At 44.1% G+C, this 22,660-nt stretch overlaps 1 protein-coding gene and 1 pseudogene across 1 annotated transcript; one reads left to right on the top strand and one right to left on the bottom strand.

The window, feature by feature from the left end:
• Positions 1 to 8,195: 8,195 nt before the first annotated feature.
• LOC142452419 (casein kinase II subunit alpha' pseudogene) lies at positions 8,196 to 12,175 on the top strand (annotated as a pseudogene).
• A 5,809-nt stretch (positions 12,176 to 17,984) lies between these two features.
• On the bottom strand, positions 17,985 to 18,782 carry GJB7 (gap junction protein beta 7). Its single transcript, XM_075554029.1, has one exon. The coding sequence runs from the start codon at positions 18,780 to 18,782 to the stop codon at positions 17,985 to 17,987; it is 798 nt and encodes a 265-aa protein (XP_075410144.1).
• Positions 18,783 to 22,660: the final 3,878 nt, after the last annotated feature.

The following is a 22,660-nucleotide window of genomic DNA, read 5'->3' as shown; positions in this document are numbered from 1 at the left end:
TCATCATTGCTATATGGCACCCTGACTGGCTCATCTCCCCGAGACCCTTCTGTAAGGGGATGTCCAGTGGCCTACAAATGGGCTTTGGCTCTCCACCCCACACTTCCCACCCCCATTCATTTTAAGATTTTTTGGTTCTCATGATACCTGATCCCTTCGACACCTCGTGATTGCACAGGCTGGTGTGCTGCTTCCATGTGGGCTTTGATGCTTCTGAGCTAGATGGCCGCTTGTTTACCTTCAAGGCTTTAAGACCCTGGATGCTATCTATTGATAGCCGGGCACCATCAGCTTTCTTCACCACATTTGCTTATTCACTTGCTTTGTCTTCAGGAATTGTGTCACATCATAGAATGCCAATTTAATAGAAGAAACTATTCTTGCATTGAGAGAGTACTTGAGTGGAGGTCCAATGTCCTGCTACCTTAATACTAAGCCTATAAATATATGCACATAGATCTATTTCCCCATCCCCATATATAAATATATTTACATATGCACATGCCTTTATTTAGACCTCGATAAATGCCCTGTGCCTCCTGGCTCTGAAAGGGTGTTCTGAGGGGCACGTCGGTAAACACTGATCTCAAGTGGGATGTATTCAGGTATGGCTGTCAAGACAGATTCCTGTACAACTTCACTAGCTATTTGCAATTGGTGATTTTTCCGATTGGCCAGTTTATCCACTCTAATTGAATGCTTACCCAGCTGTATTGATAATGTTTTAAATTATCACTGCTCTCAAACACCTACTACTGATCATCAATTAAGTGCATGTTGAGTAAAATCCAATCACCTTACTCAAAGTTCCTCCAGACCTTCAACACTGGGATCCTACTTCCCACTGTTCATTTCTTTGAACACAACACATGTTTTTGTGCACTCGAAAAGACCCTTACACAGACTGCCCTCTCTGTCTGGAATGCTTCCTCCTTTAACAAGTGCTAAGTCTGGCTCATCTCTCTCAACTGTCACTTCACTAAAGAGACTTCCCCAAACTGCTCTCTAATATCTTGTTTCTCAGGCCCGCACCTTATAACAAGTTTTATATTTTTTATATTGTTGCTGATGAACCTCTGCCTCCCAACACTACCACTCCCTGAGAAAAATGAGTGTCGTGTTTGATTCTCCAGCAGCCATGCTTTTACGGCGCTCTTCATCGCCATGATCTATGTATGCAAAAGGGCATCGGCACCTTCCCTAATCCAAACCTGTGGTGCCTTCAGATTTTGAATTCAGATTCCTTTTCTCCAACCACAAACTTACTTTCTAGCTCACCTGCTGAAAATAGCCCCACTAGAAGAATTCGTCCTCCGCCAGTCAGTTAATTCTACCCCTTGCCCAGTACTCACCTGCTCACTCCTACCCTAATGTAGCGGGTTTAGGAAGTAGATCCCATGGCTGTACACACCCATTGCAGACAGATATCCTTGGATCTTGTCCCTCTCATGCTCTTGAAAAATTCCAAGACTGGTTGACTCTTGAGCAGCTGAATGGAAGAAAATTGGTCCGTTGGGCAGGTTTAAAATCTTGTCTCGAGTGGACTCAGCAAGCTTGGCAATCCCACTGTAATTCTTTTCCTTCTTAAAGCTTACCTGCTGCCTCATTTCCTAAGCCTTTTTCTAAGTGGGTCTTTGGAAACAACACTCAGATATACCTACTAGGTACTATTCTTGAGAGAAAGAAAAGCCAGCTGATGCCATTCAGCTAAAGACCCTTTGGCCCCTTTTGAAGTTATTATGAACCATTGTTCCCTGGTAGAATTCTCAGCCGTCCATGCAGGGCACCCAGCTTAGGCACCCAAACAACAAATATGTTGTACATGCATATTCATGGCACCCACCATTCCCCCCCTAGTTCCTTACCATTTTAAATATTTTCACAGCTCCTGAACTTTGTCCCTAGGCCAGGGTCACCAGTCTTCCATGGCTCCATATCCATTCCAGCTGCCTCGAGCTTTCAACAAGTCCTTCCTTGAAATGGTTTCCGTGGCAGCATTTTCTCTGTCCTTTTGGCCACTCCATTTCTGATTCTAGTTCTAGTTCTGTACCTGACTTCTGAGTCATTATCTTTCTACAATCTGGCATTTCGAATTATCACTATACCTGAGAAGTGCAAACAAACCCCCAAAACCAAATTTTTCATGATCCAGTCTAGTTTCCAACTGCCTACTTCATAGTTTGATATCCAACCCGTTCTTTCTTCCCCAGCTACCAACAATCTATTTTCCACTCTATTTTAGTTGAATAAATATAACGACTGCCAAGTTTTTAAAGCCATGTTCTTTGGTCTCATCGTATCAAGTGATATGCTACAAGTCACAATTTTCATGTGTAGCTCCGAAGTATGCAGCATCATTACTTTTCACCTTGTCCCCTATCGATTCTAAACGAAACACCATCTCATGTAAAACACTGTAATGGACTCCCTGCTGGTTTCCTTCCAAAGTATGGCCTCCACTCAGGTGGGTTTTTTAACTTTAGTAATGGGGAGGGAGCAGGGAAACATTCATTTGCATTCACACTCGATACTTTGAATAAAACCTCTCTGATCACATCTTGCTACTCAACGTGTTCCACGAGTGTCATTGTAGTTCCTCAAACCAGCCGAACACATCTCAAGGCCCTAGCGCTTACTCGTTCTACTGGGAGTTCGAAGGTAGCCATTCTTCGGATCTTGGGCTTCTCGATCCATGAATGGTCTCCATTAGAGGGCTGTTTCCTTGATAGCCATTATTATAAATTGTAATTACATCATCATCCCCCCAGCTTTTTTTCTTTACCCCTTTATGCTTCCCAAGGTCAGAACTCTTTCATGTTTGTTCACACACCACCACTGCCCATTGCCCCACCTTGCACATTGTAGGTACTTGCAAGTGATAAAGATAGAGTGCCTGAATGAATATTGAAAACTTGCGATTTTTATGAAACATTCAATTGCAATTGTTTGAGTGTAGAAAGGAAAAACAAGATCTGGGTATATATGCTAGGGTAAAAGGATCCTGGAGGTTTAGTGGATTATGAGTTGGGCTGTTAAAACACAGGGTCAGCCGTTCAAGCCCACCAGGCACCACTTCGGGAAAAGATGCAACTTGATTTATGACCTTGGAGAACCTAGTGAGCAGTTCTGTGTCTTGGGGTCTCTATAAGTTGAGGCTAGTTTGATGGCAGTGAGTTTGGTTTTGAGGTAAGTGCACTGTGGGATTAGCAGTGAGCTGCTAATTGCAAGGTTGGAAGTTCAAACCCACAAGCTGTCACCTTCAAGATGCATGAGTCTGGATGCTGTAAGCATTTACAGCCTTGGTAACCCTTGTTGAGGGTCTTTGAGAATCAACTTGTTGGTTGGGTGGGGAGTTTTAATAGAGTGAGAATGTTACTATCTAGTGTGCGATAAGAGCAGTGAAGAGACATCCCTAAAGGGATTGAGGAAGGAAGGCAAAAAACACGTTGCGCTGAGGGAAAAGTATGGATATAAAAGGAATGACAGAAAAATAGGAGTAGAGCCTGAAGTGGAGGAAAGGTAATCAAGGGGCAGATTGTCAGCGTCTTACAAAATGTCTTAAGTGTTCGTGTCTTACGCAGAAGAAAGATCTATAAACAGCTATTTTTAAAGTTTACAGCATTTCATTGAGAGATTCTGGACAATGAATTAAGGCTGTTCAAGTCAATGAGGGAAGAGGACATACGGTGGTACTCGCAGAGAAGAATAAAAGTGGATGGAGTTGAGAGATTTAGAGGATTTGACAGAATTTGATCAGAGGTCATTGTAGGAAAGCTATGGTTGGAAGGTGGTTATTTGAAAATGTGTTAATTGCTTGCAGTTTTAATAAGATTTAGTGGAATTGAATTTGGATCCGATTGAGGCACATAGAAAATCATCGTAAACCCATATAGTTGAACATGTTGCTTCTCTTGAAAAGAAAAATGGCATGGTAGCTGAAGAGCATCATGGGATCCAGTTATTGGTTTGTTTGTCTTTTTTTTTTTTTTTTTTGAAAAACAAAGCAAGTTTTAGGTGCCAATAAGGTTTTAGAGAGGTTAGGACTTTAGAAGTAGCATATTGTAAAATTCATAAACTTCTGGCTTTGAACAAATGAATGGAGCTAATGTTTACCAACAAAAATTGGAAGGAATATGTTTAGGAGGAAAGGCTAATAGCGATTTTGAGGTCCCTGTAGGTCATCAAGATAGAAAGATCAGTCAAGTGAGCAGTTCTTTTCAGGGCTCTGAAAGTACAGTTCTAGATTTTTATACCCGCTGAGAAAAAAGATCCTGATTTCTTTTTGGTTTTCTTCCTATTATTTTCTCTCTTTTTGACACATTTTGTTGACATTTTTTTAAATCAATCTGAAGAACTCTTAGGTGCAAATTTGGCAACTGGCCATTTTTTGACTAGTTTGAAGCATTGGGGGATGTTTGAAACAAGAAGGCATGTGAAGAGCAACTTGGTCAAGAGAAGATAAGCCAGGAGAGAGTGCAGATGAGTGCCAGCACTTTGTAGACAGGAGAAAAGACCTGTAAAGATGGCTTGGGAAGGGAACGTCAGCTCAGAAATGTGGAAGTAAGTGAGGGTTTGGGCATTACAAAAGCCAGCAATCAATGAAGTTGTAGATGGTCATGCCCAGTGCCACTGAGAGATCAATTAAGAGTAAGAAGGAAGGGTCCAGTAGAATAACAGTTGATAGCCATTAGTCTTTAGAGAAGTTTAAGAAAGTGAGGGCATTGAATTGTACTTTATAAATATTTAATTCTAGCTCTTGGCATCATTTTTGCCTGTCCACATTTGAAGTGTTTACGATGAATTATGCCTATCTGTAGACTGGAGAAGTACTCATTAAAAAGTTAGAGGTTTAAGTGCAGTAGAAGGTACAACCTAGACCCAAAAATACAGGTAGATCAGCATCGAAGGAACCCTGGTGGCATAATAGATTGTATGTTGGTCTACTAACAGTAAGGTTGGCAATTCAAAACTACCAGCAGTCCCTAGAAAGACAAGGCTTTCTGTTCCTATAAAGATTTAGAATCAGCACCCCAGGGGCAGTTCTGTGTCCTATAGGGTTGCCATGAGTTAGAATCAACTTCATGTCACTGAGTTTGGATGGGTTGGTCGGGCAGAACGTTTATGTAATTAGAAATGTTGAGCTTGTCGTAGAGCAGGCAGTGATGTTTCTGCCCAGCAGCAAGCCTTGGGAAGGGAGGAAATGGAGGCATCGTAGGAATCGTGCTTATAAAATGATTGTGTTGTGTGCCATCAGTCTCCAATCATAATGCCCCGTGCTGTCGAGTAGCACTGTCCCTTTGTTTGGCAGCTGAGTTCTTAACCATCGTGCCACCAACACGCTATGAAAGGGTTACTCTACTCAAGACCCAACTGAGTTAGGGGAACAGCCTTGTGGTGACATCAGTCCGCATGGTTATATAGTATTCCTGGTAATGTTCCTTTGCTTAAATGGAGGAGGAAGAAGGGGCTGATTACGTCGTCCTGGTAGATTGTTATCAGTGCATTGTAGCCTGGATGAGGTAAAAAACGAACAAACAAGAGGACCAAAAACTGGTAGGTAAAGCGATAAAGATCTTAGTTTTGAGACTATAAACTGAAACTTTATAACCTTTCCTCCTCCACTTTAAGTTCTAGTCATACTGCTTCCTACCATTTCCTCCAGTTATTCCCATCAGAGCCTTTTATGTACGCTTTTCCCTCAGCCTGGTATTTCCTCTGCCTTCCCTCCTGCAACCTCCTCCTCTAGGAAATTCCTAGTAACCGCTTTCTCTCGCTGCAGACTCGATAGTACCACATTCTCTCTCAGTTATACCTGAAACCAAACAACAACATCAACCCACTGACGTCGAATTGATTCTAACTCTGCAGCAGGGTTGCTAAGACTGAATCTTTACCACAGCCCTTCGCGCTCTGCCTGCTAGCAGCGGGCACGTTTGAATGATTGACCTGACAATGGGCACGTTTGAATGTTTGACCTGACAGCAGCACAGTGCAGTGCGGTGCTTGCCGCCCTTCCACCAGGCTCCACCCTACCCCACCCCCCACCCCCCCACCCCCCCGCCATAAGACCCTGTGCTTCAGAGCACCACGACAGCAATTGTATAATTAGACTCTGCTCCATTAGGACCACAGGTTCTCTTCATTTATGTATTCCATAAATATCTGCCACTCAAGTGCGTATTATGTATACGGTGTGTAGTGAGCATCAAGTGGTGAGGAAACTAAAACGATTCTAACCTGGGCAGCTTATAGTCCAGGGGAGGGTGGAAAATGGAAAAATGAAAACCAAAAAACAACAACAACAAAAAGAAAACCAAAAAACAATGTATGGCAGGTGCTATCAAGGAAACGGAGTGCTGTAATGGAGGACTGCTGTGTCTGCGCGTGTGTACGGTGAGTGTTTCAGCACATTTTTTATGCGGCTTCTTGTAAAATTAGGTGCCTCAGCGACGTGTGGGCCGGCTTATACTCGGCTCTGTAGGGTCACTAAGTTGCAATCAACGTAATGGCAGTGAGTTTGGTTTGGGTTTTTAGATAAAATATGAGTCTAGAAGTCTAAGACCAGAAGCCTGAGTAACAATGCAAACTTCCAAGGCTAATGTCGTAAGAGAGCTATACTATACCTGACCTTCCCAGACCTTGTGTTCTCATTTATTAGATCTGCTAATTAACATTTAATAATTGCATACTATAAACTGGAAACTCTGAATTAACATATATTCTCACACAAACTACGAGTGCCTTTATCTCATTAAAATCAGGACATGGAGTAAGGGGAGGAAAGGCTAGGTGACTTGTCTGTGTGGTACAAAGCATGTGGCAGAGCAGAGACTTGAAAGCAGGCATTGTAACTGCAGAGCTTGTACGTGCTTGGAACTGGGAGCACACAGTCATGTGAGGTTGCTGCCCTGCTATCTGAAGAGAATCCACCCACACGGGTGATTAGGAAACAAAGTTAAGAGAGCTCTGTGGGTTATATCCTTTTAAAATCACACTGCTTAATGTTGATTTAATCTGGTACCACAAAAAAGATGGCTGTATTAAGGCAGCTAGGGAACTCAAGAAAAACACTGGCTTCAAGACATCTACACTGAAGAAGCTAAGTAGAAAAAAATGTAAGGCAGTTGTGCAGGGTTAAGTGGATTCCAACCAGCTGTCTACTACACTGTCTAGTGTATCTATTCACCTACAAGATTCTTGTATTATATAGCAACTTCTCCGAAACAGCTTTTGTACATGGCAAGTATGCAAATGGTACTTACACCAACTTGTGCAGTCCTCCCCAGGTGCTCTTAGCTGGAGACGAAATAGGCACCGGGCGGTGCAGTTTCCCTCATGTGCCCAGGTCCCAGGCAGCCGGGAGGTCTTAAAGAAGTCACTGGACTTGAGGGTGGCTTTCAAACTCTGCCTACTTCTCACTGTCTCACCTGGATTTTCTCATTTATGGTCATGGGACATCTATCCAACCACAGAATTGTGTGCGGTAACATGTGTCTGACAGAAAGCGATGGTGAAGATTATGTGTCAGCTTGGGCAACGTGTGTCAGTGGCTTAGCACTCAGTGTATCATGCACTGAGCCTCTAGTTTGTAGTCTGATGTGATCAGATCACAGCATTTTTAGCTTAACACTAATTTTCACATAATGACCCGATGTCTGGAACAAGTGGGTGTGTTCAGAAGCAGGTCACACCAGGAAATTACTAAAAATAAGTATTTGTAATCAATATTATAAATATACAAAGAGAATTCTCCTGTTCTCGTCAAGCCAAAATGGTCCCTCCAGGACAAGACAAGAACAGGAGAATTTTCTTTGTATATTTATAATATTGATTATTATGATGCTAGCTAACATTTTGGCACATAAGGGTCAGGTGGGAGGCAGAGGGAAATACAGGGAACCAATGCCTAGTGGATTAAGTGTTGGGCTGCTAACTGCAAGGTCAACAGTTCAAACCCACCAGCCAATTCGTGGGAGAAAGAAGATGCTTTCTACTCCTATACAGATGTAAGCCCAGAAAACCTTACATAGGACTGCTATGAGTTGAACAATCTTTTATACTTCCATGTACTTTTATAGTGAATATAATACAAACATTTCAAATAACTAAATCATCTTGGTAATCATTGTTTCTTCCAAACCGAAAAGCCCCTTACCTGCTGTACTCACACAGTCACTTTATTTGAAAATTTCAAAATGATCCCATTAAGCCGACATGACCCAGTGGCTGCAACCACGGGGGGCAAACACTGCAACGGTTGTGAGGAGGAGGTAGGACTGGGCTTTGTTCATGCTCCTGAACAGAGTCGCTGTGAGCTGAACAAAGTCCACGGTACCTAACAGTAATTTACAGCGAACCCTGCTGCCCTCTGATTCCGGCTCGTAGCAAGTCTGTGAGGCTAGAATCTGCCCTCTGGACCTTCCAGCAAACGGCTTCATCCTGCAACCCAGCGGATAGGTTTGAATCACTGACCTTCCGCTTAGTAGCCAAGTGCTGAGAGAGCATTAGCAGTTTCTCTAAACTCGAGAGCAGTTTAAAACGTGTATCCTCCAGACTATTGCTACCCTGTGAGAAGAATAGGAAAAATAACAACCTCTCATGCAATAGGTGAAAAGAGTCACCTCGGGGGAGGGGGGGGTGGGGAGTTTGATGATTGCAACAGCAAAGCCAAAGGAAGGCACGAGAGTAAAACGGACACTTAACTCGGTCCCAGTTGGTAGAGATTGTCCTTTCAAGAAGGATGAAGATGAAGGATATCAAGATTACATAAGGAACGCTGCTTGGATTTCCTTGCAAATAGGAGAAGCATTGCAGTAAACACACATTCCAGTAAACTAGACAAAATGACACATCTTGGCACATGGCATATATAAACACGTCTACATGTTACTGGTATACAATGAGACACTGAAACTGGGTTTCTTCCAACAAAATCTCAGTCCTACACCAGCTCCCTCGCCAAATAAATGAGCCCCAAGCATGAGAGACGCCAGCTTGTCTACCTAAGAGACGGGAGCAGAGCCTCCAGGATCCTCGGCCGTGGTGATAGGAGCCGCTGCAGCACGAAGCAGAGGCTGGTTGGGTGTGAACACTGAGCTTTCAGGTAGTCGGGGTGCCCGCCTGCCATGATGGGCTACAGACTGCGCTGCAACAAGCAGTCCGACACCACTTGGTGCTGCAAGGGAGAAAGATGGGGCCGAAACCCAGAAGGACAGCCCTATTGTGGAGGACCCCTATGAGTGTGAATTGACTGAATGTAGATTTTTTTTAAAACATTTTATTAGGGGCTCATACAACTCTTATCACAATCCATACATATACATACATCAATTGTATAAAGCACATCTGCACATTCCCTGCCCCAATCATTCTCAAAGCATTTGCTTTCCATTTAAGCCCTTTGCATCAGGTCCTCTTTTTTCCCCCTCCCTCGCCACTCCCCCCTCCCTCATGGGCCCTTGGTAATTTAGACATTGTTATTTTGTCATATCTTGCCCTATCCGGAGTCTCCCTCCCCCTCCTTCTCTGCCGTCCATCTCCCAGGGAGGAGGTCACATGTGGATCCTTTTAATCAGTTCCCCCTTTCCAATCCACTCACCCTTCACTCTCCCAGCATCGCCCCTCACACCCCTGGTCCTGAAGGTATCATCCACCCTGGATTCCCTGTGCCTCCAGCCCTCATATGTACCAGTGTACAGCCTCTGCCCTATCCAGCCCTGCAAGGTAGAATTCGGATCATGGTAGCTGGGGGGAGGAAGCATCCAGGATCTGGGGAAAGCTGTGTTCTGAATGTAGATTTTAAGGTAGGTTCTTGGTTTTGTGTTTCCCCTCAGCTGATATCTCTGACCTGACAATGAAAGCTCAATTTGTAAAACTAAAGGTTAGAACTCAGGGTTCTTTTAGCCTGTTTTTGTCTATTCCTTTTCCCTGCCACAGCTGTCATATCTCTGTAGCCAGCTTTCCTCGGAAGAACAATATTGAAGGAAGGGGAGACACTCCAGCAGAGCACAGAAACTTCACTTTTTTTTAAATACTCATCTTTCTCAAAACATTTGCTTTCTACTTGAGCCCTTGGTATCAGCTCCTCGTTTTTTTCCCCATCCCTTCCCCTCCCTCGTGAACCCTTGATAATTCATAAATTATTTTGTCATATCTCACACTGTCCGACGTCTCCCTTCACCCACTTCTTCACTGTCAGTCCCCTCAGGGAGAAGGTAATCTGTTCCCCCTTTCTCCCTCACCTTCCCTCCACCCTCCCGGTATTGCCACTCTCACCACTAATCCTTACAGGTTCATCTGTCTTAGATTCCCTGTGTTTCCAATTCCTATCTGTACCAGTGTACATCCTCCAGTTCAGCCGGATTTGTAAGGTAGAATTGGGATCATGATAGTGGGGAGAGGAAGCATTTAAGAACTAGAGGAAAGTTGTATGTTTCATCGTTGCTACCCTGCACCTTGACCGGTTCGTCTCCTTCCCGCGACCCTTCTGCAAGGGATGTCCAATTTCCCACAGATGGGTTCTGGGCCCCCACTCTGTACCCCCCTCATTCACAATGCTATGATTTTTTTTTTTTTGGTCTTTGATACCTGATCCCTTCGATGTCTTGTGATCTCACAGGCTGGTGTGCTGCTTCCATAAAACCACTCAGGAGCAGCAGTTAGAAAGTGCGGGGCTTAGATATCCCGGAAGAAAAGATTGGGAATCCCAAAACTGAGGTCTTGCTCATTCTACATAGAGATGACAGGTTTTGATAAACATGTGTCACACACTGTTTCGACCAGTAGACACAGTAACTGATGTAATCACAATTCTAAGGCCTACGCTGGCATTGTAGATCACTGTTGCGGTGTTTTTATTCACGTGTTGTCATATCTATGTATTTCACGTGTTGTCTCATCTATTTCAAGAGAATAATGTATTCCTTCAGAGTCAGTTTATTAACCTAAAATCCTGCTTAGAAGAAAGGTTATAAAGTAGTGACCATAGACGCAAACCTTGCAATGGATTTTTAAAAACTTTATTGTGAATTAGATGACGTTTTCCAGAGCAGATCATTTTTATATTCTACTTGGTTCCCTCCCAATAACTTTTTCTGTTTCCATGATTTTTTGCCCATCTCCCTATTGGCAGATATTATCTTCCACTTCCCAAGTTCACACCTGTCTACCCTGTAGCCTAGGCCTTCCCCTTCCTCCCACCAGTATCAGCCTTTCTGATGAAAGTTAGGCTTAAATTGGTTTGGGAGACCCCAAGAAAGGGACAAGTGTGGGGTGCCGGGGTCAGAGCCCCCTGCATGTGAGGGGCCGCCCTTCCTCCCCATGATGTTGGGTTTCTGTTGGGTAATCAGGATGATTACCAACTGGTTCAAAAATTGGCAGGGGAAAGGATAGTGAAGCATTTGAGGCCATTAACTCACCACCAATGAGAGAGTGGCTGTGAAAATCCTCTGGCCAGTGAAAAAGAAAAAAGAAAAGGTTAAGATTCTGGAGAACCTGCATGGTGGAACAAATATCATTAAGCTGATTGACACCGTAAAGGACCCTGTGCAAAGACCCCAGTTTTAGTATTTGAATATATCAATAATACAGATTTGAAGCAATGCTACCAGGTTCTGACAGACTTTGATACACAGTGTCATATGTATGAACTACTTAGAGTGCCGGATTACTGCCACAGCAAGGGGACCAAGCACGGGGATGTGAAGCCTCGCAGTGTCGTGATAGAAAACGTTGTGACTGATTGATTGGGGTCTGGCCGAGTTCTACCATCCCGCTCAGGAGGACAGTGTCCCGGTGGCCTCGAGGTACTTCACGGGGCTTGAGCTCCTTGTGGACTATCAGCTGTATGGCTGGAGCTTGGCTCTGTGCAGTTTGGGCTGTATCTTCCTAAAGGGAACCCTTCTTCTACGTACAGGACACCTCTGACCAGCTTGTCCACATTGCCAAGGCTCTGGGTACGGATGAACTGTATGGGTATCTGAGGCAGTAGCACATCGACCTGGATCCGCACTTGCACGATATCCTGGGACAATGCACAGAAACGCTGGGAGAACTGGATCCATAGCAAGAACAGACACCTGGTCAGCCGGGAGGCCCTAGATCTTCTGGCAAACTCCTGTGATGCCACCATCAACAGCGACCGGCTGCCAACGAGGCCCTGGATCACGGGTACTGATACCCAGCCGGTCACAGCCATTAAGACAACCAAGCGAAATGCAAACCATGACGGAAAACTGCAGTGTGATACAAAGAAATTCTAATGCTGCCTTCGAAATGCAGAGAAGAGAATAAAGACCCGAAAGTCAGAAAAGCAAGCAAGCAAGAGACTCCCCAGGAGTCTGCAAGGAGCTGCCCTGGCAGGGACAGCGTGCGGTGGGGGCACTTAGTTCAGGATCTGCGGGAACCTCCCTTCCTCGGATTTCCTCGGGCAAGAGTCAGGCTCATGTTTTAGCCAAGCATCAGCAATCTAAACTGACACACGAGCTTCGTTTATGAAAAGGAGATATTAAAAAGTGACAGTTAAAAAAATCGGTTTGGGAGTGAGATTGGAAGGTGCAAGGAGCTTACTTGCTGTATGTTTTAGTGTGGGTGGGTGTGTGTGTGTAAGAGGGGACTTCAAACAATGTGTGGGAAAGATTGTGGAATTTTTTTTTAAGAGTGCATCGATTTCTTAGGTTTTCGATTGGTAGTAGGATACTGAATTGCGCAGGAATAAGAGGCCACAAGATGGCAAGCTAACATTGGAAATGCATACCGTTAAGGTCTGGAAGTTGAACCAGAAGCTACCTTTCCATTATGGTTTACTAATGCTTTTGCAAGGGGTGTAGATTAAAATGTGGTAGCCATTTATCCTTTTCGATGCTTATGATACATTGACCAGTTATTGAGGTACAACGTTTTACAACTTGGCAGTGACTATGAGACATGAGTAGTTGGTCTTGTTTTAATGAATACACCACCATTCATCATGGACACAGGATAGAGACATGGATTAGACATAAAAAGGGACTTCAAAAATTTCATTGGGAAAAAAATCTAGATCTTTCAAGTCCATTTTCTTTTAACTTTTAGCCTCCTCATTATTAATTACCTAATCAGATAAACATTTGTAACACCGTTGACTATCGCATGGATATAGCAATATTCTAAAAGTCCTTGAAATACTTATGTACAGGAAATTTCTGAAAGACTAGATGTAGCTTTTTAAAAATTCCTAGCCTGTCAATTGATCATTCCCTGATTGTAGTCTCAGTTCTAAGAGTTTAAAAGATTTTTCCCCAACATGTTTTTTCTATCTTCTTCATATTCTCAGAATAGGAAAATTACTTGTGATACTACCTGACAGAGTGAAAATGACCTCCACAGTCACGGAACTGTCTTACAGCCAAAGCAGGATCTTCCCTGTTGGGAGTGATCCTGTTTCTCAGTGGAGAGCGAGCTTCTTGGGCGTCTCTTTGCAAACATCTCCCCCAGGTTCAGATGTGAACATTCTATTGAGTGCCGACTTTTCGGGGGGTGAGGTGGTGACCTCTGCATTGCCCTTCCCTACTTTATGTCCTCAACAGCTTTTCAAAGAGCCCTAGGTGCTCTATGCAATATTAAATATAATACAAACAAAAATATTAACTAAAAATCCATTGGCATTAGAATTAAGGGATATGTTATATATCTGTGATCGGATGTGAACAAAAGAATAGAGAGAGTCTGGTAGGATGGACATTTTAATGGTCGGCCTTTATTCCGTATTGAAGAACAAAAGTAATGTGAAGCAATGAAAGCACTTTTTTTCTTTTTTTTTTCCCTAACCCTAACCCTAACCCCAGAAAGCACTTATTTTTAAAAACGTTCGTCTCTGCCCTGTTGGAACCACCGTCACAGTCCTGCACAGACGCCCTGCTGAAAATCGTCTCTGAGAAAGGATGGTCACGAGAGCGTGCTGGAGAGGATTTGCACCCCAGTGCGCTGCTGTCCAGCAGCTCCAGCTCCCGATCACTCGGCGGGTTACAGAGCGACACCTCTCAATGGTTTTCTGGGCTGTACTGTTGATAGAAGCTGATCTGGCCTGTTTTCCAAGTTACTCACGAAAGATATTTGTGAAGAAAAGGGTGTAATTAGGTTCCTTTCCATTGCAAGCCACAGAAACCCCAACTGAATCCTTGGAAAGTTTCCAGTGTAAACAAAAGTGCCGTGGGTTGGGGCGGGGTCTTGAAGGGTGGGAGGCCCCGTGTAGTACAAACAGTTTATGCATGCAGCTGCTAACTACAGGGTACAGGCTCAAGTAAACCCAGAGGCACCATGGAAGAAAGATCGACTTATTAATAAATTGGAAATGATTATGGAGAAGTGTTATTCACACACAGGCGGGCTCCCCATGAGTCTGAGTCTCCTCTGGCGACAGGTCATCTCTCATGTAATTAACAGCAGAAAGGAATAAACTCGACCTCAGAGACAACAGCATTGAGGAATGCCATCATTCCCAGGATGGTGCCCTTTTCTCTTCCCAGGCATTTGGGTAGACTTTCTCAGGGTTGACTTATTTCTTCAGGAAGATGGAACCATAGCTGCTGCGAGCTGCTCTGTCCACCCTTTCATATAAGCACTTGAACAAACTTTTCCTTCCAGCTCCAAGGAGCAGAATGCCCAGTGGGGAAGGCGTGTGACCAGAAAGATTGTGGACAGGAGCGCTGAACTCAGAAGCCAAGAATGGCTTGAACGAGACTAGAGAAAGCTCCGGGTAGCGGTCTGGGCATCCGGTGTGGTGGGAAGGCAAGGCGATCCCAGCTGGCCTGTTTCTAGTTCTCTGTCCCTGAGAAAGTGGTTTGCCTTTCTGGGTTTCACTCTTCATCGTCTCTGGGGCGACTCTGCTGGTGAACCCCAGAAGGCTGCAGGGTGGATCGAGTGAGCTAATGAATGTGGACGTCACTGCCAGCTCTTTCCATAGACATTTTCTTGAGCCAGGGATTATGCGTTCTATCTCACAGGTACAGAGACAGTATCTTGCTCCCATGTGCTTAATAAATATTAATTTATGGATAAGAGAAGCAAGTGGCGACATTTCACTTCCAGTATCTCCCAGTTAAATGATTTGGGTCTTCACTCACACCAAAGGCAGCCTGCAGAGGACCTGATAAGAAACTCATTTTGAATGCTGAGTTTTCGCCAACAACTTCAATGAGAGCAAAATCGTTTTAAAAGCCATTCCCTTCCCTATGGAAACAACTTTGTTTTCCTTGTTGTTGCTTCTGTTCTCCATTATCCTCTGAAAAGCCAGCAGTGTACATATCCAAGTAACAAAGCCTTTCTGCTGGGCCAAAAAGACTTGTCTTAACAGGTGACAAGGCTGAGGTCCATGGGGCGATGGGTGGGGAATGGGAGCAAACTCCTCCGCAGCTGAGCACTTTCTCCTCTGCGTTCCAGTCCTCTCCACCAAAACCCTGTTGTTCTAGACAGAGCCTGAGCCTCGAAATAAACCTCGATCGCTGCTTATCCCTGTAAATAATAATAATAATAAAGCTCCTTTTAGTCAGCCCTTCAGTGGTTACCTACATTGGCGGAAGGGAGATGTTTTTGAGTTAAGTGGTTAAAGTATGTGGGTTGAGACTCACAAACCTAACAGATTTGTAATAGAAATAGAAGGGGAAGTGACAGGATTCCCCCTTCCCGCTCGTGTCCATGACAGTCTTTTAGGTACAAATGATGACCACCGCAGCTGACATGCATGGTCTGCGGACTGCTTAATGACCCAAACCACCCACATCATTATCCATGGGCTATAATGAGACATTTTATTCTGAAGAGAGCAAGGCTTGGAAGACATGACTTAATTGGGTTTTTAGTTACAATTACATTTTTATGCACTGCTTTTCCATGAAGAAAGTCCCAGTTGAAAATAATAGTTTCTGAAATTTCCTTACCAACCAGTGTCCAAAATTTGAAATAGTCAAAACAAGTTTTATTTCACAGACTAATCATGCCCAGTGCAGTCAAACATAGCAGTGACAGCTACATAACACCGTAAAACCAATGCATTTTCACTCTGGGGACATGTGCCTATGTTGGAACATTAAGTCTAAAGAGGATATGCTTGTGGGAGTTTTTTTTAAAGTACATGATGAGTGATAGTAAATGTTTTGTGGGTTTTGGGTGTTTTTGTTTTTACATTTTTTCTATCAATGTAGCTGCACAATATAGTCATTTTATGGTCTGTCCTAGAGGGACATGTGTTAATAAATTTAAAGCAGACTACAGACTTACCTATTCATAGATAGATAATACACTGCCATCAAGTCAGCTCTGACTCAGGTTACCAGTCCAATGCGTAACCCACTCCTGACTATACAAAGTTCCAACAGTTTGGGAATTTACAAAGCATGTCAACATTCTTCTGGTTAGAGAGTGGTGTTTATAACTACTACCAGGTGAGTGAATTCTTTATACGGTGCCTTCCTTCCTGGTCAACATGTCTTCCCTCTTGACAACAGTGATTGTTTTCAAAGTCAACTCTCAGTAATATTTGTACCTAACTCGCAGAGTACTAAACCTGGGGCTTCTTTCCCTGCTGACCACTCTTAGGCAGGGTTATTTCAACTGCCAAGAGTCCAGAGTGTTGCTTTTCGCCCCAGCCTGGGCCTGCTTATCGGACCACATCCTACGTGGTCCTGTGTGCATGGGGTTCGCTGCTCCTCACCCCACCTCCCCAGCATTGGGTCTATGCAGTGAGTAGGATTGAGTGAGTGGAACCCTGGCTACCACTTTGAAAAGATCACCAGAGCCTCAACTGCAGGGTGGAGGCAATTACATCTGTCAGAAGCAGCACTTTATCTTTTCTAGTCAACACTTGAAAGCATGCTCTGAGTCGAACTTCTCCAGACGAATTTTGCACTGAGCGAGCCCTGGTGGCATTCTTGGGCGAGCCTTGGGCTGCTGATTGACTACTCCCTCACACCCGCCAACCACTCTTGCGTGGGAGAAAGACAAGGCCGACGGGTGCAGTGAAGATTTACATCCTTGGAAACCCCATACAGGGTCGCTGTGAATTGGAACCCGTGGGATGACAGTGCATTTTCATTTTTGGTTGGTTTCATTTGCATCTAACGATTCAAACACAACTCGTGTCTACAAAATGGAGAGTCTTGCAAGGTGAGTCCTCTGCCTGATGTTCACACAGAGAACACTGCAGTGTTTAGAAATCCTTCCCTAATGATGCTGGTACGCTGACATCCTGGGATTTCCAACCCAGTTTAGGATTTGCGTGGAGGATGCTGGTTTAATCTGTGTCATCCTTTTAACAGTAGTGTCACTAGGGTTGCTGGCACTCAATGTGGTTAATTGTGGCATCCACACCTCCCTGACCATGAACCTCCTCCCATACCAGACCATACCGAATCCTTCGTAATGCTTATTATCAATTGTAATAAGAGTATGTTGTACACATAGCTGTAAAGTGCTTCATTTCAGTATTTATTAGATTATAAGAATACAACAAAATTGATTACAGCATCATTCATAAGAGTGGATACTTTGTTTGATTTTTCTCATTTTCTTTTAATTACTATTTTTTTCTCAAAAAAGTTACTGATAGAGACTCACAAATACTAACTAACAAAATGTTGTAGCTCAAACACCAGAAAATTTGACAAAATAAGCAATATAAAAACACTAGCAACCTCAAAAGCAACCAGAGTTTTCAGATGAAACCACATGATTGGGTAAGAATGATATATTTCAACAGTGCACAGTGGAATGTGTAAGAAGTAATTCAGCTTAGAGTATTAGCCTTGTGAGTATACAGCTATGTCTAAGATTGACTTGCAAAAATGTTTTTATTATTACTAATGAGTATAGGTATATGTCTTCATAAAAATAATACCTTTCCAGTGAACCTCTGCACAAAAAATTGTATAGTCAGTCATTTTATCCTCTGCTTGAATCTCACTCAGGACATTCTGTATGCCCTCTGCCACCCCTAGAGATTCCGTTAGCTGTTAGGTGTCACAGAGTAGCTTCGCTTCAGCTTGCTGGACTGTGCTTATGGTCAAATCTGAATTGAGATTCTGGAGTAAGGGAGGGGCCCCGATCCTACCACCATCATCATATCTGAGGTTGTGGCACTCACACAATGAGGACTTGAATCGTTTCGAATGTTGTTGGAGATAGCACTTCATGGTGCTCTTGAAAACTAGGAAGCTCAGCTCAGTAAAATTCAACACAATGCACAGGCATGAGGTTATGGCCAAGAAGAGGATGAAGATGGATTTCTCGGTGGGCTTGGAGATAAAGCAGTCCACAGTGTTGGGGCAAGGCTTCAAAGCACACTTCACAAGGTAGGGAACACTGAAGCCACCATACAGCTTATGGAATAAAGCCAGGAAGCCAATTTCAAAACTGATCTTAACAATGAGACTGAGCAGGTAAGTGTACCACAGGCCCCCATCCATCACACCTGGGCTGGCATAGAGTTTCTTTCTGTGCCTTTGCTCTCTACCCTCACGATATGCTACATGTAGAACCACCAGAAGTGAAGGTGTCGAGACCATGATCAGCTGCAAGGCCCAAAGTCTGACTTGGGATACGGGGAAGAAGTAGTCAAAGCACACATTTTCGCAGCCAGGCTGTCTAATGTTGCACTCAAACTCTTTCTGCTCATCTTTCCACACATGCTCCGCTGCTACCACGTAGACCAGCAAACGGAAGATGAAGACGACAGCCAGCCAGATTCGCCCAATCCCAGTTGAGTACTGATTTACCCCGCTTAGGAGGTCTCTGAGGAACATCCAGCTCATGACTCAGGCTCAAGAAAGGCAAGGCTCTGCAAAAGAAAACAATTCCGTCCTGATTTCTATTCCACCGATTCTTTCCACGGCTTTATTTACTCGTGGAAGATGAGCTCAATATTATTTCTGCATAATTACAACATTATTACAGCTCGACTTTGAAGACTCTCTTAGAAGACCCAGAAGACATGCTTGCTTTCATATAAGTAGATGACACAACAGTTCTGCAAACATAATTGAATCCGTGCTCACTTTCATATGGAATTTGGGGGTCATTCTACCCCCACTCCCCACCCCAGCCCCACGCCCATTCTTAAAACAGTGGTTGACTAAATCCTTTTGGTTTAAAAAAAATGTTTTCTTTTAAAGCTTCATGAGTTTTATTACTGCTCTGGGAAGAACTACATATAAATTCCAACTTGACTGTGGTGTGCGACCGGTCCTTTGAGATGTGCTTCGTTTGCCAGCTCCTTGAAATTGTAGTTTCCGCACTTTATAACTTATTAATGCTCCCCAACAGCTGCGCCTGGCCCTGACTGCTCGTGCTTCCCTGGCCCAGGTCCGCAGCTGACTCCATGCAACGTGTTGCTACAAAGGGAGGCTCTGCAAAATGGGGCCCTTCTCAAATGTATGCTTCCTCCCCTTTAGACTTATTGACACTTGGATTGATTATTGCCTTTAGACTGATTTACACCCACATCCAATTAACCCCTATTGCCCACTTTGGAGAAGAGGTCTACTTCTTGTGCTTCAAACAATTCCAACTCACCCTCCCACTGCCTTCTCTGTCCTATATTCTGTAACCTCGCCCCTGCTCTCGGCATATGCGTATGCTGACCCATTACTCATTTTCTGCGTGGGAGACTATCTCTTTCTGCTAATCACTCTGTCTTCCATGAGCTATTGTTGACTCCTCACCTCCCAGTCTAGTGGTCGTTGCTTTGCTAACCATTGCACTGTCAGAAGTACTGCTCAGGACCTAAGCTAGACTTTTAGATCGCCTTTTTTTCTATCACATGGGACACTGTTGGCCTACACTTGTGCTCTTTTTTTTTAAAGTACTTTTATTGGGGGCTCTTACATCTCTTATCACAATCCATACATTCATCCAGTGTGTCAAACACATTTGCACATATGCTGCCATCATTTTCAAAGCATTCTCTTCCCATTTGAGTCCCTGATATCAGCTCCCCATTTCTTCCTCTCCCTCCCCCACCCGCCTTCCCTCAGGAACCCTTGATAAGTTAACAGATTATTTTTCCCATATCTTTAATCATCCTCCGTTGCCCCTCACCCACTTTTCCATTATTCAGGAGGGGGTTCTAGGTTGATCCTTGTGATCAATTCCCCCTTTCTCCCCCACCTTCCCCTAATCCTCCTGGCATCTCTGCTCTCCTTGTTGGCCCTGAGGGGTTTATCTCTCCTGGATTCCCGGTGTTGCAGGTTCTTCTCCGTAGCAGTGTGCATGCTCTGGTCTAACCCGATTTATAAGGTAGGATTGAGGTCATGATAGTGTGGGGAAGGAAGCACCAAAGAGCTAGAGCAAAGTTGTGCGTTTCATTGGTGCTATACTGCACCCTGACTGGCTCATCACTTCCCTGTGACCCTTCTGGGAGGGGATGTCCAACTGTCTCCGCTCCATGTCCCCCTGGGGACCCTTCCTCACCTCGGTGACATTATTTTCTTGTCACTGTCTGCTTACATCTTATATTTGAGCTCTGTGGGTGGGCCCGGATGTTTGTTTGTAAGGTCCACGGTTTTGTATTGGGGATTTTTTTACAACCACCCTAGAAGGAGTGATTTTTTTTTAATGGCGGTGGTGGTGGTTTTGTTTGTTATTAAATGAGAAAGCAGATTCTGAGGAATAAAGCTGTGTCCACAAATCTCGAGTAAGACAGAGAACAAGATTGTAACCCATCAGTATACGGCTTCTCATTTGGCGCCACGTCATTCTTTGGGAGGGGTGCAGGGGCATTGTAGAATGCTTAGCGTCCCTGGATTTACACACTAGATGCTTGGAACCCCCAACTCTCACCCCACTGCGACCACGAAAAATGTCTCCAAACCAAACCCAATGCCAACAAGTTGATGCCAACTCACAGTGAGCTTACAGGACAGAGTCGAAGTCCCCCTGTGAGTTTCTAAGACTGTCACTGTTGATGGGAGTAGAAAGCCCGTCTCTCTCCCTCGGAGGCTGGTGATTTCCAAATGGGCCCTTGCAATTAGCAGCCCACCTCGTAACCACTAAGCCACCTGGGCTCCTGCAAAAAGTGTCTCCAGGCATTGCCCAATGTCCCTCAGGCTGGGGATAGTTCAACTCCTTTTCTAGCCTGGCTACTGCAGTCAGAAGGGGTGGCCTACAACTCTAGGTTTGTCACCAAATTGCCTTATGATTTCTTAGATAAATACTTTGCTCTCGGAAGTTTGGTTTCCTATTATAAAAATGAATGCCATCTGGCCGTTTCCATAGATTCAGACCAGAGAGCGTCATGGCAGTGACAGTGCGTGAAGGGAACCAGGGTTAAGAAAACCGAAGCATTGTTCAAAGAGCACACCTGCTGGACTACAGCCCATTGTATCTGCGAGGGAACAGTATGCAGCACGCCCACAAGCCAGAGCCCTAGGGAGATGTATGAAGGTTAAGGGATGTTTTCAGAGAGAGCATTTTTTCAGAGAAATTATGTACACAATGCTCTATTCAGCAGGGAATAAATACTTCAGTGTCCTTGGTTTTCAGAACACAAACAAAATTGTATTAAGTAAAAAGGATTCTCAAATCCACCTGAAAGGTTAATGTCTCTATGAATTATTAAAACAAAACCTCAAAGATTAGAAAGGGAGATGAAACGTATTCTCTTTCCCTACGACATGTGTCACTGGGCACTTGTCGATATTACCCAAAGGACGTTTATGCAATGTTACAAAGCAGCGGAGCGTACCAACCGGGCGTTTTAAAGACGGGAGGAAGGTAGACATAGACCCCAGACTAAAGAACAACTTCCAAGGTTCTGGCTTCAACACAGGTGGATGGTGGTATAATTTACTGACAAAATGCAATCGTAGTAAATGAGGGGCTTTTTGCCCCTAGCCCTGTTCATATGAAAGTAGACTGATTAATTGGGAATTAATTCATTGGAACTCCCCCTATACGAGCCCTTTAAAGGCTGAAAATAGTGAAGCCATTAGCTCAGCATTTTTACCTTTTAATGTCATAATTCCAGATTATCTCCTTCTTTTTCATAAGGGTCTTTGATTTACCTGCTCTCTTAAATTTACAGAGATTTCTCTCCATTTTCAAGAGCATACCCTGAGCTCCAGCTGCCTCCTTGCCATCTCTGCTAAGATGTGTTCTCAGAAGCTTCGATGCCTAACAGTGAGCTCATGCTGTTATTTCCTCAACCCCACCCAACTCCCCAAAGGTTACTGAGCCAGGGCATGGCGTTGGTGGGAGGGAGGTATGGGGGCAAAACATGCCATCCTTCTCACGGCTACAAGTCCCACATTCAACTTTTATCTAAGTCCAAGATTTCTCAAGGACATCCCAAAATGTTTCACTCCCTTCATCTGCACGGCCATCACCCTAATCTTAGGCACCCTCATCATAGCTTTGTGGCTGTCTTCTCTTGTTTTTGTTCTTGGTCTCCTCCGATGCATTCTTCATTAGCTAACCAGAATAATATTCAAAATGGAAAGTATCGCATCTTACTTCTCTGCTTAAGACTTTATGACTTCCTATTGTATTCAGAGAAGTAACAAAAGTTAAGCTCAGCTTAACTGAATGCTAAGGCCTGTGTCGCGTCAGCCCTGCCTGTCTCTCCAGTCTTGTCATGCACACCGCCAAGGCACCAAGACTTCCAGGCATCCTTCCTTTCTTTCACGTCTGCCTC

This window comes from Tenrec ecaudatus, chromosome 7, assembly GCF_050624435.1.
Source record: "Tenrec ecaudatus isolate mTenEca1 chromosome 7, mTenEca1.hap1, whole genome shotgun sequence".
Lineage (NCBI taxonomy): Eukaryota > Metazoa > Chordata > Mammalia > Afrosoricida > Tenrecidae > Tenrec > Tenrec ecaudatus.
Note: the sequence above shows the minus strand (reverse complement) of the source record. Positions and strands in the feature narration are given on the sequence as shown.